The 13,893-nt window shown below is 48.0% G+C and overlaps 1 protein-coding gene across 1 annotated transcript in view; it reads right to left on the reverse strand.

Annotated features, from left to right (window-relative positions):
- Positions 1–10,616: 10,616 nt before the first annotated feature.
- natd1 (protein NATD1) overlaps positions 10,617–13,893 on the reverse strand; it is a 32,078-nt gene continuing 28,801 nt past the window's right edge. The window contains exon 3 of the mRNA XM_078558570.1: positions 10,617–12,931. Coding sequence (XP_078414696.1) covers positions 12,788–12,931 — 144 coding nt within the window. The 3' untranslated portion in view covers positions 10,617–12,787. The remainder of the gene's footprint in view (positions 12,932–13,893) is intronic.

Consider the following 13,893-nt stretch of genomic DNA (forward strand, 5'->3'; position numbering starts at 1 on the left):
AATGAAGCTCGGTATTGTTTTATATCACTTAAACAGGAGGGGAGATGGAATTCAAATGAGTGCTGAAAAAACACTTTTCAGGAAAGTTTGAACAGGCTGGGGCTCTTTTTCTTCAAAGAGAAGGCTGTGCTCTTTAGGATTCTGATTGGGTAGACATAGAGAAGATGTTTCCATGTGGGGAGACCAAAGCTACGGGCCATAAATGTAAGATGGTCACTAATAAATCAAATAGGAATTCCGAAGAAATCTCTATACCCAGAGTGGTCAGAATGTGGAATCTAACTACCACATGGAGTAGTTGAGGCAAATAGCATAAATGGATTGAAGGGGAGGCTAGATAAATGCATGAATTTGAAAAGAATAGAAGTGTATGTTGAGGGGACGGGATGAAGTAGGGTGGGAGAGGCTTGTGAGGAGCAGTCGGCTGAATGGACTTCGCTGTAAAAATGGACGGGATTGCTGTGTGGGTTGTTGGTCAGACTGGAGAGTGCAGGTCTGGTCATTTAATCAGTGGAGATTAATGGCTGCAGAGAGGGAATGCAGAGAGGGCAGGGATAACTGGTTCCAGGTATTGGGAATTGAAACTGAGGAAAGGTTAACTGGGCTTGTTTTCTCCTTGGGAAGGGTGGGAGTGCAGAGGGAAACTTGTCATGGAATAAAGGGTTTGCTCCAGGTCTGAAAGCCACAAGGCTTTATTGTTCACAGTGATTAGCAATTCAGGTTGGACAGGCTATGAGTTGGAAGTTACAGTGTAGTAATCACAAAATTTTATGAAAAAAGTTTTAAAACTCTTGCAATAATTATTGATCATAGAGAATGTAAAAGGAATGCAAGTTTTAATCATATTGTCAAAATCGAGCTGTAAAGTTCCCTGAATCCCAACAGCAAAGCCCTTCAGTGCAGTTAGTAGCTCAAGGGCATAGGTCGTGGCCAGATACATTTGTCAGGAGGATGAGGATGCTGTGTTTGCGTTATGTTAATCTGTGAGAGCTGCTGTTGGAGGGGGTGGGGGGGGGGGGGTGGGGGGGAGGGAGGCGCGGGGTGGGTGATGATGATACTGTAATCACTGGTTTATGGCAGAGCCATTCGAGTCAGTGTGGCTGCAGTCTGGCCGATGAAGAGTCTGTTTATAACTGGGCAGGTAGACTGACTTGCCGCATTAACTAACTAGGTTGAAGTCGCAGCCACTGTCTCAAATTGACCAAAATGGTTCTCTGAGAACATAGTAGGCCAGTGCAATATGGAACACAGGTCATTGTAACCCAGAGTGGTATAGAACACACCAATACAAATTGCAAAGCAGATATGAAACATTGTTAATCCAAAAGGTGGTTAAATGGCTTTCAGAACTAACTGGCAGACTGTGTGGAGATAAGCGTGGATCTAACTGGAACATGTGTACTATTTAACAAGATAGTAATATTGCACAAGGAGACAGCCTCCTCGATTATCTGGTATCGGCCATCTACAGGATGTCTGTGAGGAAGAAACAAGAGCTTGAAGATCACATTGTTTATTGATGTTGGAATGAAATTAAACTTCAAAACAAAATATTTTGAAGCATATCAACTTCAAAATCTTCATTCTCACCTTCAAACTCCATAGGCACCATCACGCACCTTTCGATCAAAACTTAATCCTACATCCCCCCACTCACCCTCCGCCGCATCCCCCCATTCACCCTCCCCCGTATACCCCACTCACCCTCCCCCGCATCCCCCCACTCAGCCTCCCCCGCATCCCCTCACTCACACTCCCCCCGCATCCCCCCCACTCACCCTCCCCCGCATCCCCCCACTCAGCCTCCCCCCGCATCCCCCCACTCCCCTCATCCGCATCCCCCCACTCACCCTCCCCCGCATCCCCCCACTCACCCTCCCCCCGCATCCCCCCACTCCCCCTCCCCCGCATCACCCACCCTCCCCCGCATCCCCCCACTCACCCTCCCCCTGCCACTCACCCTCCCCCGCATCCCCCCACTCACCCTCCCCCGCATCCCCCCACTCACCCTCCCCCCGCCACTCACCCTCCCCCCGCATCTCACCCTCCCCCGCATCCCCCCACTCACCCTCGCCCCACCACTGACCTTTGCCCTGCCACTGACCATCCCCCCCACTCACCTTCCCCCCCCACTCACCCTCCGCCACCACTCACCCTCCCCCCCACACACCCTCCCCCCGCCACTCACCCTCCGCCCTCACTCACCCTCCCCCCCACACACCCTCCCCCCCACACACCCTCCCCCCGCCACTCACCCTCCCCCCCACACACCCTCCCCCCGCCACTCACCCTCCCCCCCACACACCCTCCCCCCGCCACTCACCCTCCGCCCTCACTCACCCTCCCCCCCACACACCCTCCCCCCGCCACTCACCCTCCGCCCTCACTCACCCTCCCCCCCACACACCCTCCCCCTGCCACTCACCCTCCACCCCCACTCACCCTCCCCCCCCCACACACCCTCCCCCGCCACTCACCCTCCCCCCCCAACACACCCTCCCCCGCCACTCACCCTCCCCCCACCACTCACCCTCCCCCGCCACTCACCCTCCCCCCCCAACACACCCTCCCCCGCCACTCACCCTCCCCCCACCACTCACCCTCCCCCGCATCGCCCCACTCACCCTCCCCCGCATCCCCCCACTCACCCTCCCCCCCAACACACCCTCCCCCCCCACTCACCTTCCCCCCTGCCACTTACCCTCCCCCCCGCCACTCACCCTCCCCCCTCACTCACCCTCCCCCCTCACTCACCCTCCCCCCTCACTCACCCTCCCCCCCCCACACCCCCCCCACACACACCCCCCCCACACACCCTCCCCCCCCACACACACCCCCCCCACACACCCTCCCCCCCCACACACCCTCCCCCCCCACACACCCTCCCCACGCCACTCACCCTCCCCACGCCACTCACCCTCCCCCACATCCCCCCACTCACCCTCCCCCCCACACACCCTCCGCCCCCACACACCCTCCGCCCCCACACACCCTCCGCCCCCACTCATCCTCCCCCCCCACACACCCTCCCCCCGCCACTCACCCTCCCCCCACTCACCCTCCCCCCCACCACTCACCCTCCCCCCGCCACTCACCCTCCCCCCGCCACTCACCCTCCCCCCGCCTCTCACCCTCCCCCCGCCACTCACCCTCCCCCCCCACTCACCCTCCCCCCTCACTCACCCTCCCCCCCCACACACCCCCCCCACACACCCTCCCCCCCCACACCCTCCCCCCCACACCCTCCCCCCCCACACACCCTCCCCCCCCACACACCCTCCCCCCCCACACACCCTCCCCCCGCCACTCACCCTCCCCCGCATCACCCCACTCACCCTCCCCCCGCCACTCACCCTCCCCCCACTCACCCTCCGCCCCCACTCACCCTCCGCCCCCACTCACCCTCCGCCCCCACTCACCCTCCCCCCCCACTCACCCTCCGCCCCCACTCACCCTCCCCCCCCACTCACCCTCCCCCCCACTCACCCTCCCCCCCACTCACCCTCCCCCCCACTCACCCTCCGCCCCCACTCACCCTCCGCCCCCACTCACCCTCCGCCCCCACTCACCCTCCCCCCGCCACTCACCCTCCCCCGCATTCCCCCACTCACCCTCTCCCGCATTCCCCCACTCACCCTCCCCCGCATTCCCCCACTCACCCTCCCCCGCATCCCCCCACTCACCCTCGCCCCGCCACTGACCCTCGCCCTGCCACTGACCCTCCCCCCACTCACCCTCCCCCCGCCACTCACCCTCCCCCCGCATCCCCCCACTCACCCTCCCCCGCATCCCCCCCACTCACCCTCCCCCGCATCCAACCACGTACACTCCCTATATCCTGTCACATCCTCCAGACTAACCTTCAGCCCTATGTGCTATCACACACCCTGATTCTAGTGTAACGTCCTGAACCCCCTAACCATCATCTCTCTCCAACTTACAGTCCCTTCCTCAAAATCTACCCGCTCAGCTTCCTCCTCCTTGCTCCATGGCCACTGCTTTCCTTTTGTCAGGTGAAAGGCTCAATATAAATATTGTAAAACGAATTTAATTTTCACATTGTTTTGTTGGCAAAATATCATACTTCAAGAGTGTGACCAGCAGGAGGTGATATTGTGCGAGTGACTGTTAGTGAGTCACAGTACCAAGGATAAGGGGCTTTTATTATGTGAAAAGACTGGAGAAGCTGTGATTGTTCAGCTTAAGTGTAGAGAAGGCTGAGAGGAGGCCTTGAAAAATATGAAAGGTTTTGATGCAGTAGATAAGGTGAAGTTGTTTCCATTGGCAGGAAGCCAGTAACCAGATGACTATGATTTAAGGTAATTGCCAAGAAAGGGGTAAGATGGGAATTTTTTAATGCAGCAGGTTGTGATCTGAAATGGTGCTGGAAGATTATATAACTTTCAAAAGGGAATTGGACCTCTGTTAAAATGAAAAATGTTCTGGGCTATGGGAAAAGAGCAGAATGAGACTAATTAGATAGCTCTTTCAAAGTGCTGGCACAGGCACAATGGGCTGAATGGCCTCCTTCTGTGCCACATGATTCTGTTTTGTAGCTTACCCTTCCCATGTGCATTGTGAGAATATTACCACAGGGGGGTGTCTGAGTACAGCAATCAAACATTAGCCAAGGCCAGAGTTCACTCAGTGAAAGGATACACACTCTGACCACCCTCACAGATAGAGCTAGGTACTGCCATCTGGCGGCAGCTACTGGTGTTTTACCTATGGATATTTTATCTTCTGGTCCCAGGTTAATAATTAAAAAAGGATTTAGTATCTGAGGGGCAGGTAGTAGCTGCACAGATGTAGTGTTGGCATCTTGACTGGGAAACCAGCGTAGCTGATCTTCAGACATCCCCAAGAGAAGATGAAATTTTGTTGGTCTCGACAGGATGATGTCAACAGAATGCAGAAGAATCTAGTATTGATTGTACTTTAAAATGATTCAAAATTCATTCAAAACTCTGCTGAAATCCTAAGGTGCACCAAGTCCTGTTCACCCATCATCTCTTGTGCTCCCTAACCTACATTGATTCCGGGACACCCTGGTCCACTCCTCCATCACCCGCTGCACCTCAACCCCCTCCCACGGCACCTTCCCATGCAACCGCAGAAGGTGCAACACCTGCCCCTTTACTTCCCCTCTCCTCACCGTCCAAGGGCCCAAACACTCCTTTCAAGTGAAGCAGCATTTCGCTTGCACTTCCCTCAATTTAGTCTACTGCATTCGCTGCTCCCAATGCAGTTTCCTCTACATTGGAGAGACCAAACGCAGACTGGGTGACCGCTTTGCGGAACACCTTCGGTCTGTCCGCAAGCATGACCCAGACCTCCCTGTCGCTTGCCATTTCAACACTCCACCCTGCTCTCATGCCCATATGTCCGTCCTTGGCTTACTGCATTGTTCCAGTGAAGCTCAACGCAAACTGGAAGAACAGCACCTCATCTTCAGACTAGGCACTTTACAGCCTTCCGGACTGAACATTGAGTTCAACAATTTTAGATCATGAACTCTCTCCTCCATCCCCACCCCCTTTCCGATCCCCCTTTTTTCCAATAATTTATATAGATTTTTCTTTTCCCACCTATTTCCATTATTTTTAAATGTATTTCCATCCATTGTTTTATCTCTACCTTTTAGACTATTTCGATCCCTTCCCTTCACCCCACCCCCACTATGGCTATCTGTACCTTGCTCATCCTGCTTTCTACCCTTAATGTCCCCATTAGCACATTTCTTAGATAATATCACCACCGTCAACACCTCTTTGTCCTTTTGTCTGTGACATCTTTTGGTTATCTCCACCTATCACTGGCCCTCTATCCAGCTCTACTTGTCCCACCCCGCCTTAAACCAGCTTATATTTCAGCTCTCTTCTATTTTTCCTTAGTTCTTTTGAAGAGTCATGCGGACTCGAAACGTTAACTGTGTTCCTCTCCGCAGATGCTGTCGGACCTGCTGAGTTTTTCCAGGTATTTTTATTTTTGTTTTGGATTTCCAGCATCCACAGTTTTTTGCTTTTATCTTTACATTGATTCCTTCTCTGGCAACACCTCGATATTAAAATTTTCACCCTTGTTTTCAAATCTCCCCTTGGCCTCACCTCTCCCTGTCACTGTAACCTCCTAGACGCCTACAACCAATGTGCCCTCTATTTTTTTTTGGAGCGCGTGGCTGATTCTTTTCAGTGCATGGGCCCTTTAAATTATTTTGTGAGGCTGCATACATGGAGTAACTTAAAAGAACCAACTTGTGCAGCTCGCATTGGAACTTTTGGGTTGCTGCACAGTCATGCGGCTTAGAGGAAACATTGCCTATAACTGAAGAAGAGTCATTCGGACTCGAAACATTAACTGTCTTCCTCTCCGCAGATGCTGTCAGACCTGCTGAGATTTTCCAGCTCTTTTTGTTTTCGTTTCAGATTTCCAGCGTCCGCAGTATTTTGCTTTTATATTATATTGCCCATAACTTCCCGAGATTTCTACATTCCTCCAATTCTGGCCTCTTGTGTGTCCCTGATTTTCATCATCCAATCATTGGCATTCATGTCTTCAGCTGGTTGGATTCCAAGCTCTGGAATTCCCTCCCTAAACCTCTCCACCTCTCTCTCTGCTCCTTTAAGACGCTTCTTAAAACTACCTCTTTGACCAAGCTTTTGATTGCCATTCTGACGTCCCTTCCATTGTTTCGGTGTCAATGTTAGCCTGATTACATTCTAGTGAAGTGCCTTGGAAAATGTTACAAGATTAAGAGCATTATGTGGATACCACTTGTTGTTGGCAAACAAAAGGTTAACATCTGGAGTAAACAATTTATAGCAGCTTCCATTTCCATCCCATTTGTTCCTTTATCATGAATCACAACTGCACAGTAACCACATCTACCTGTGTTGGGCTTAATCAAAGAAACAGTGCATGAGAAGGGAGTGAAAACCAAAAAAAAATGTAAATAAATTCCAAGGGGAAGGCTAAATAGGACAATCAGAATTGGTGGAGCGTGTGAAACTTTGAATGTGCAAAGGTGAGTACAGCCCGAATACTTTGTTGAGATCCTTACCCCTTTATCCTCATACATGCCCAATCTTAGTCACCCCAAGAAAATGGTGGAGACTTCTTGAGGTTTTGCAATCCATATGTCAATGGTCATTTTACAATTGGTGATTTACTCGGCTATTTCAGAATTTGGGTGGGGTTGGAGTCATAGTGGGTGTACCAGATTGGGATTGAACAAATTTATTTTCCTGAAGGACATTAGTGAACCACGTGATTTTTGGCAATCCCCCTCTGGAAGTTTTTTTCCCTTAGCAGAATTATTGAATTAAATTTTACATCTTGCTACTGTAGGATTTGAACTCCGCCTTCTGGTATGCCAGTTTAGTACCAATGCCTTTACATCTCAGGAACAATGCACCCCACCCCATCCCCAGCCAATCACATCCCATGGGATGTGAGACCAGTATCGTAACAGCTCCACAAACATTGGATGTGTGAAGTGTTGCAAGGTAAGTTTGCATGGGGAAAAAAAACCCATCATACCAAATTGATCTCATCCATTACCCTCATGTTACAATATCTGCCTCCTTCGTAAATAAATCCAGTGTGTTGGCCTCAATTTACCCTTCCTGGAAACCTCACATGGAACGAACCAAGTGATCCACAGGGACCTGCCATCTCCTAATATGCCAGCTATGCCCAGTGCACTCTCGTCTCCGAGTCAGAAGGCTGTGAGATTCGGCAAACTTGAGAGTAAAGATTGACATTTCAGCGCAGTACCCAGGGAGTGCTGCACCGTGGGAGGTGCCATCTTTCGGATGAGATATTAAATCAATATTGGCCCTCTTCGGTGGACGTAAAACATCCTATGGTACCATTTCGAAATTGAGAAGGTGGGTTTTTTTCTGGTATACTGGCCAGTATTAATTCCTCAACCAGTGTCACTGAAACAGATGATCACATTGCTGGTTTGTGGAAGTTTGCTGTGTGTAAATTGCCTGCTGTGTTTCCTTCATCACAACATTTGGTGTAAAGCACTTTGGGAAATCCTGAGGCCATGCTAGGTGCTATAGAAATGCAAATCTTACTTCTCATGTGCCTCCAATGAAGTCCGGTACCACACAGTGCTGTGCTTCAGGTCACAGGTATAAGCTAAAACACAAATTAAACTCCAGGGCAACTTCAATCTGATGCTGTTTGCTAGAAATTTATTGCTTTCTCTGTAAAACTAAAGACTAAATAATTGGATTCTGTGCATAAAAGATAGATAAAAGTTATGAAATATCACTCAGGAGTTTACATTGAAATGAAAGTATCAAACAGGAGAGTGAGCCCATCTCTCCACAGAGAATGTTAACACAGCATTATCACAGAGTACAAGGTTAGGCAAACAATATTAAAGTGGGCAGATGGGATTGAGGGGGGAGGGTAATCTTTAAGAACAGGAGTAGGCCATTCATCCTCCCTACCATCCAATTAGATCCTCACTGATCTGCATCTTAATTCCACCTACCTGCCTCAGTTATACAACTTCTACAGCCATTACCTAATAGAATTTATGAATCTCAATTTTCAAATTTTATGATTGATCCCCCAGCCTCAACAGTTTTATGGGAGGTGAGAGTTCCAGATTTCCACTACCTTTTGTGTGTAGAATGCTTCTTGACATTACCCCTGAACAGCCTAGAGCTAATTGCAAAGTTATGCCCCCTTGTTCTGGACTCCCCCACCACAGGTAATTGATTCTCTCCATCTATCCTATTAATTCCTTGAATTATTTTAATCATCTCAATTAGATTGCCCCTGAATCTTCTATACTCAAGGGAATTCTTTTGAATGGTTGAATGACACAGATTGCTTAAGATTGAGTTTCAGGCTCTCATTAGGGCCACAGGTCCCACACCTACATCACCACACCCACAATATACTGAAAGGAAGGAATTTGGGCCTGTTTGGGATGTGAGTGGTGTTTGCAGTGAGGCTGGTAAATTGGCTGCTCTTGACAGTTTGAGAGCCTTGTAAGCAAGTGCTGCCTCTTCCAGCGGTGTTCAAACTACAGTCAGCCCAATTACAAGGGAGACAGTCAAGGGATCCAAGGGTCACCTCTACGGAAATAAATTGGGGTGGTAATTTTAACACAACTCACTAAGTGAGAAAGACATGGAGTCAAGGAGGAATACCGGTTTAACACCCAGTCTGATGTTCTACAACAACTTCAACAAAGAATAATACTGGGGGGGAATGTAAAACTAATGTTGTACTCAATTCTGTCAATGCAAATGGACTCACTAGACCAACTCCAGTCAAAAAGGGAAAACTGGAATTTCCTAAACTTCTTAAGGGAGCAATCTTCAGTGATCTCTCAACCTAGCAAAGTCACATTTGTGCACTGAGAGGCCCCATTGAAAAATATTTAAGAATTGGGTAGAATTGATGATTAACTTGTTTTAAAATCACCTTTCTATTATAGGGGTGAGGAGGAGACTGAATTAGACCACATTGTATATAATATCACTAATGGGCAGAAAGAGTATTGAACACTACTCTACCATCCATTGATTTATCCATTTTTTGGAGGTGGGTCGGGGTGATGCTATTGTCTTCATTAAACTAGGGGACAATGATACCTCATATGAGTGGTTTAACACATTCATTGTTAAATATATCGGCTATGCTCTTGTTTTTACAAGGAGCTAGTCCCCGAGGAAGTCGAGGTCTACTCATTTTTTCCTGACCCGTACCCCCTTTCATGCCAATTAATTGAACAATTAATTTTAACAGGATAGGCATGGTGAAGACTAGGATGAGAATTATGCCGATCCACAATCTTTTTGATGGTTCCATTTCTTTTTAAAATAAGTGTTGGTGGTTAGACACTCTCATTAACTAAAACTCTCTCCAGGGAGAGCTTTCGGACAAACTGGTAATTCAGAACAGCCTTAAGTGTTTTCAGTTGTGAGGTTAAAGTGTTTTGAAGATTTGTCCAATTTCTTGGTCTCATTGCAGGTCTGCAATTTGCCTTTATGGCATTTTAGAAATGCAGTTCCTCAGCCTCCTTCCCTCTTCATCTCCCTCAAACCACCCTGTCTATTTCTCAACTCCCTCAGTCTTCCCTTCCTCCTACATCTCACAAGCTTTTAAAATCCAAGCCTAATGTCCCCTCACCACGATATCCCGATTTGTTTAGACTTCTCCTCCTACTGTTTTATAACCTTGGTGGCAAGGCCCAGGATAGGGGGCTGTAACTGGTACAAAACACTGGGAGCTAGGGGAGGGCCTTGGCTCAGTATTGTAAATGGAGTTTGTCCAGCCTGAGCAGCCAGAAGCAGAGCTGCAGACATGAAAGACCGCTTTAAAAAAGGAATTGGACCAGTCAACCTGACTGAGCTGGTCTTCCAGGTCAGCTTCACCGCGTTTGCTGTCAGTTTGACCTTTGGGCAGCCCGTCAACCATGTAGCTGCCCAAAGGTCAAACAGACAGCAGAGCAGTGATTGGAGGAGCAGCAGGTGTGGGAAAGGCAGACCTGCTCCTCCAATCACAGATCCTGCTTCTCCCACTCGTGCACAGGCCCCCAAAATTCTCCTGACAGCCTTCAGTGAATGTCGCTTATTTATTTTTTTAGATCAATTACTCTGGGATTTATGCATTCAACTCAAGGGGGAGAAAGGAAACAAGGGTGATCAGGAAAGAAGGATGTGCATTTAGAGATGGTAAGGCCATGGGAGAGCGGGGTGCAGGGTGGGTATGGAGAGAGAGCAAGAGGGAGGGTTGGAATAAAGCCTCCGTCTATAATCACATCGGCCATGGCAAGCTAGAGGCAGACAAAGATTAATATGGAAATGTGTGCAGGGATGGGAGGTAAAGTGGCAAAGATTTCTTGGGCTCTTAGGTTTTGTGGGTATTCTTGGTGGGGGAAGGTGGTTAAAACAGCTGGAATCGAAACTAGTCTAAGATTTCTATGGAAATTTGTCTGTTTATGGTTTCGAGGGAACCCAATAAATAATCACCTGTTGGAACTTAACAATACATCAAAATAAAACTAATATTCTTGAAGGACCAGTGCTAGGGCAGATCTGCAGAACGGCGTTTCTTTTGGCGTAAGTAATTATTTGTACACCTATTATAAATCGTTAGAGTTTTCAGCAGCATCAAATTCATGGGCCTAAAAGGTTAAGGCCACCATGCAGGAGTCTTTCAGCTGCACTGAATAACTTGTGACAACATCTTCCAGGAGGTCAAGGCAAGGAGAAGCAGAAAAATGAAAGAACAGCAGGGAGTCTCCACTGGTAACAAGGCCAGAGCAGGCCCGGGGGTGCGGGCCCCCGGGGTGGGGAGCAGGCCCCCGGGGGGAGCAGGCCCGGGGACGGGGAGAGCTGGCCCCAGGGGAGCTCAGGCAAGTGCCAGGTTGGACCCAGCTGTCAACCACATCTGCAGCATCAGACACTCCCAGGGAACTGGAACTTTGCTTCTAATGATACTCCGTTATCTTGAACGAGTTGAGTGAGTGATGTGTCAGGGTGTCTGGGGAGGGAGCTTAGGCAGCCACAAGTGACTGGGACAGCCCCTGCGCCTCCTCCCCTTCCTCTTCCCCTTCTACAACTCTCCACAAATGAAACAATGAGAGCTTCAGCATGGAGACAGTCTTTCTTTCCTATACACAACAGGTAGTTGAAATCTGTAAAAAAAACCTGAGGTTTTCTTGCAATCTGGGTTGCAAGTATTGAATCTTTCCCCAAATATGAATTTACTGTCACTTTATGCATATGGTGCAAAGTATAGAACATGTTAATGAGGCAGTCACTGAAATCAATGTTATCGTCTGCACAGTGTTATAAACAACTAATGGGATATTTTCCTGTCAAATTAACAATATTGCATGATGCTGTTACACTAAAATTTGTACTCTCTGGTTTGTTTAATACTTGTGGTGAGATCACCTATAAGGGTGCAGGCAAACTAACACTGCATTATACTGTTGCTGCTCTTAATATTAGTGACTCATGCTGCATATATAATCGGATGATATTTATAACCAGATGCCAACAATAGGGGTTATCATTTTACCAGGACCATTCTGTGATTGTTTGGTGAACTGATTGGTGAATCCTGAAAGGGGAAAAAATAGCATGCACGATTGAGGAGGGGGTGTGTTATTAAAGGGCAGGAAAGGGATAAGGAGCCCAGAGACGGAAGAAGCACCGGTGCCCATGATTTCTCTCCCTGGCCCTGCTTGGCGGTGTCCTCTAAACTGACCATTGACCCTTTTAACTTGGACTCAGTTTTGTATTAAAAAGCGTAGCTGGATGAAAATGAATCTCATAGGAAAAACATAGGCTCAAAACCACGGATTTTGAACAAGGAAAAGTTAAAAAGAAACAGTTACAAAATGAAACATTTAGCATTATGCTGGACAAGGTGTGGAAAGGATAATCCCTTTGTCTAATCCATCATGTTGAACCGGTAACTGGGTAATATCCTGCCATGTAAATACTTCCTGAGTCAGTTGGAGAGGGGCTGATTCTTCAGAGGTCTCACTAAGGAAGAAATTCCATGTGTACAAAGTCAGGAGTCCACCAGAGGCTAAAAGGGGCACATTCTGCAAAGTAAATACACTAGCTTCACACATTTAGAAAATATTTCCTGCTCCCTTCCCCACCCCTGGATATATTTGTGCATTTTAAATTGCACGCAGATAATTAATATGACCACCCCCGCCACTGCCCCCCCTCAAAAAAGAAAGGAAAAATCAAGTATGTAACAGTGATCACTGTATCCAGAACCTCCTCAGATCCTAGCGAAGTTGGAAATCTGTGGGCGCTCGCTGCTGTATTCGCTCCACATAGTGTGGCAGTGGATTCTCTTTGATGTACTTCTGGAGGTACCAGCAGGTCAGGTGAGCTCGGAGATCCTCCTCAACCACAAAGTCCAGGGCAGCCTAGGTACAAAGAGCAAGTTGGTGAAATGTTGGGAACACAGCATAAAAGAATGAGTGGGAGAGAGAGAGAGGGAGAAGAGGAAAGGGAAAAAAATGAACACATTTGTGACCGTAAATGCTTAAATAAAAGAATGTCTTGCATTTATACAGGACCTTTCAAAATCTTGTGGATGTCCCAAAGCATTTTACTTTCAAAATACCTCATTAGCTGTATGTTATAATGCAGGAAACACAGCAGTCAATTTGAGCACAGCAAATTCTCACAGACCAGATAATCTGTTTGTTTTGTGGTAATTGAGGGATAAAACATTGGTCAGGACACCTTCTTCAGCTTAGTGCTGTGGAATCTTTGACTCCCGCCCAAGAATGCAAACAGGGCCTTAGTTTAATGCATTACCTGAATGACAGCACCTCCAACAAGGCAGCATAACATCATCACAATTGCCAATCAGATGCATTTGCACTTACAGCACCAACCACTGTTGGTTCCAAAACAGCTGACCTATCAGCATCAACAGAGGCAGGAAAGAGCAAATAAGAGGCAGAAGTGTTCATTGTGTGAAGGGGTACATTAGCTTGTAATCCATGTGCTAATGTGTAGCATAAGATCATACAGCTCAGTAATTAAATAGTGAGTCTGACTGATAAGTAGCTAGCTCAACAGCACAGATGGGGGTTTATTCCTCGTGTTTATCTAGCTTCCCCTTGAATGCATCAATGCTATTCACCTCAACTACTTACAATAGCAAGTTCCATCTTCAACCCACTCTGAGAAAAGAAGTATCTCCTGAATTCTTCATTGGATTTATTAGTGACAATCTTATTTTTGTGACCCTCACAATTGGAAATATCTTTACTACATCTACAGTATCAAACCCCTTCATAATCTTAAAGGCTTCTATCAGCCTTCTCTTTTCTAGAGAAAAGAGCCCCATACTTTTCAACCTTTCCCAATAATTGCA

The sequence above is a fragment of the Cetorhinus maximus genome, chromosome 15 (assembly GCF_964194155.1).
Source record: "Cetorhinus maximus chromosome 15, sCetMax3.hap1.1, whole genome shotgun sequence".
Lineage (NCBI taxonomy): Eukaryota > Metazoa > Chordata > Chondrichthyes > Lamniformes > Cetorhinidae > Cetorhinus > Cetorhinus maximus.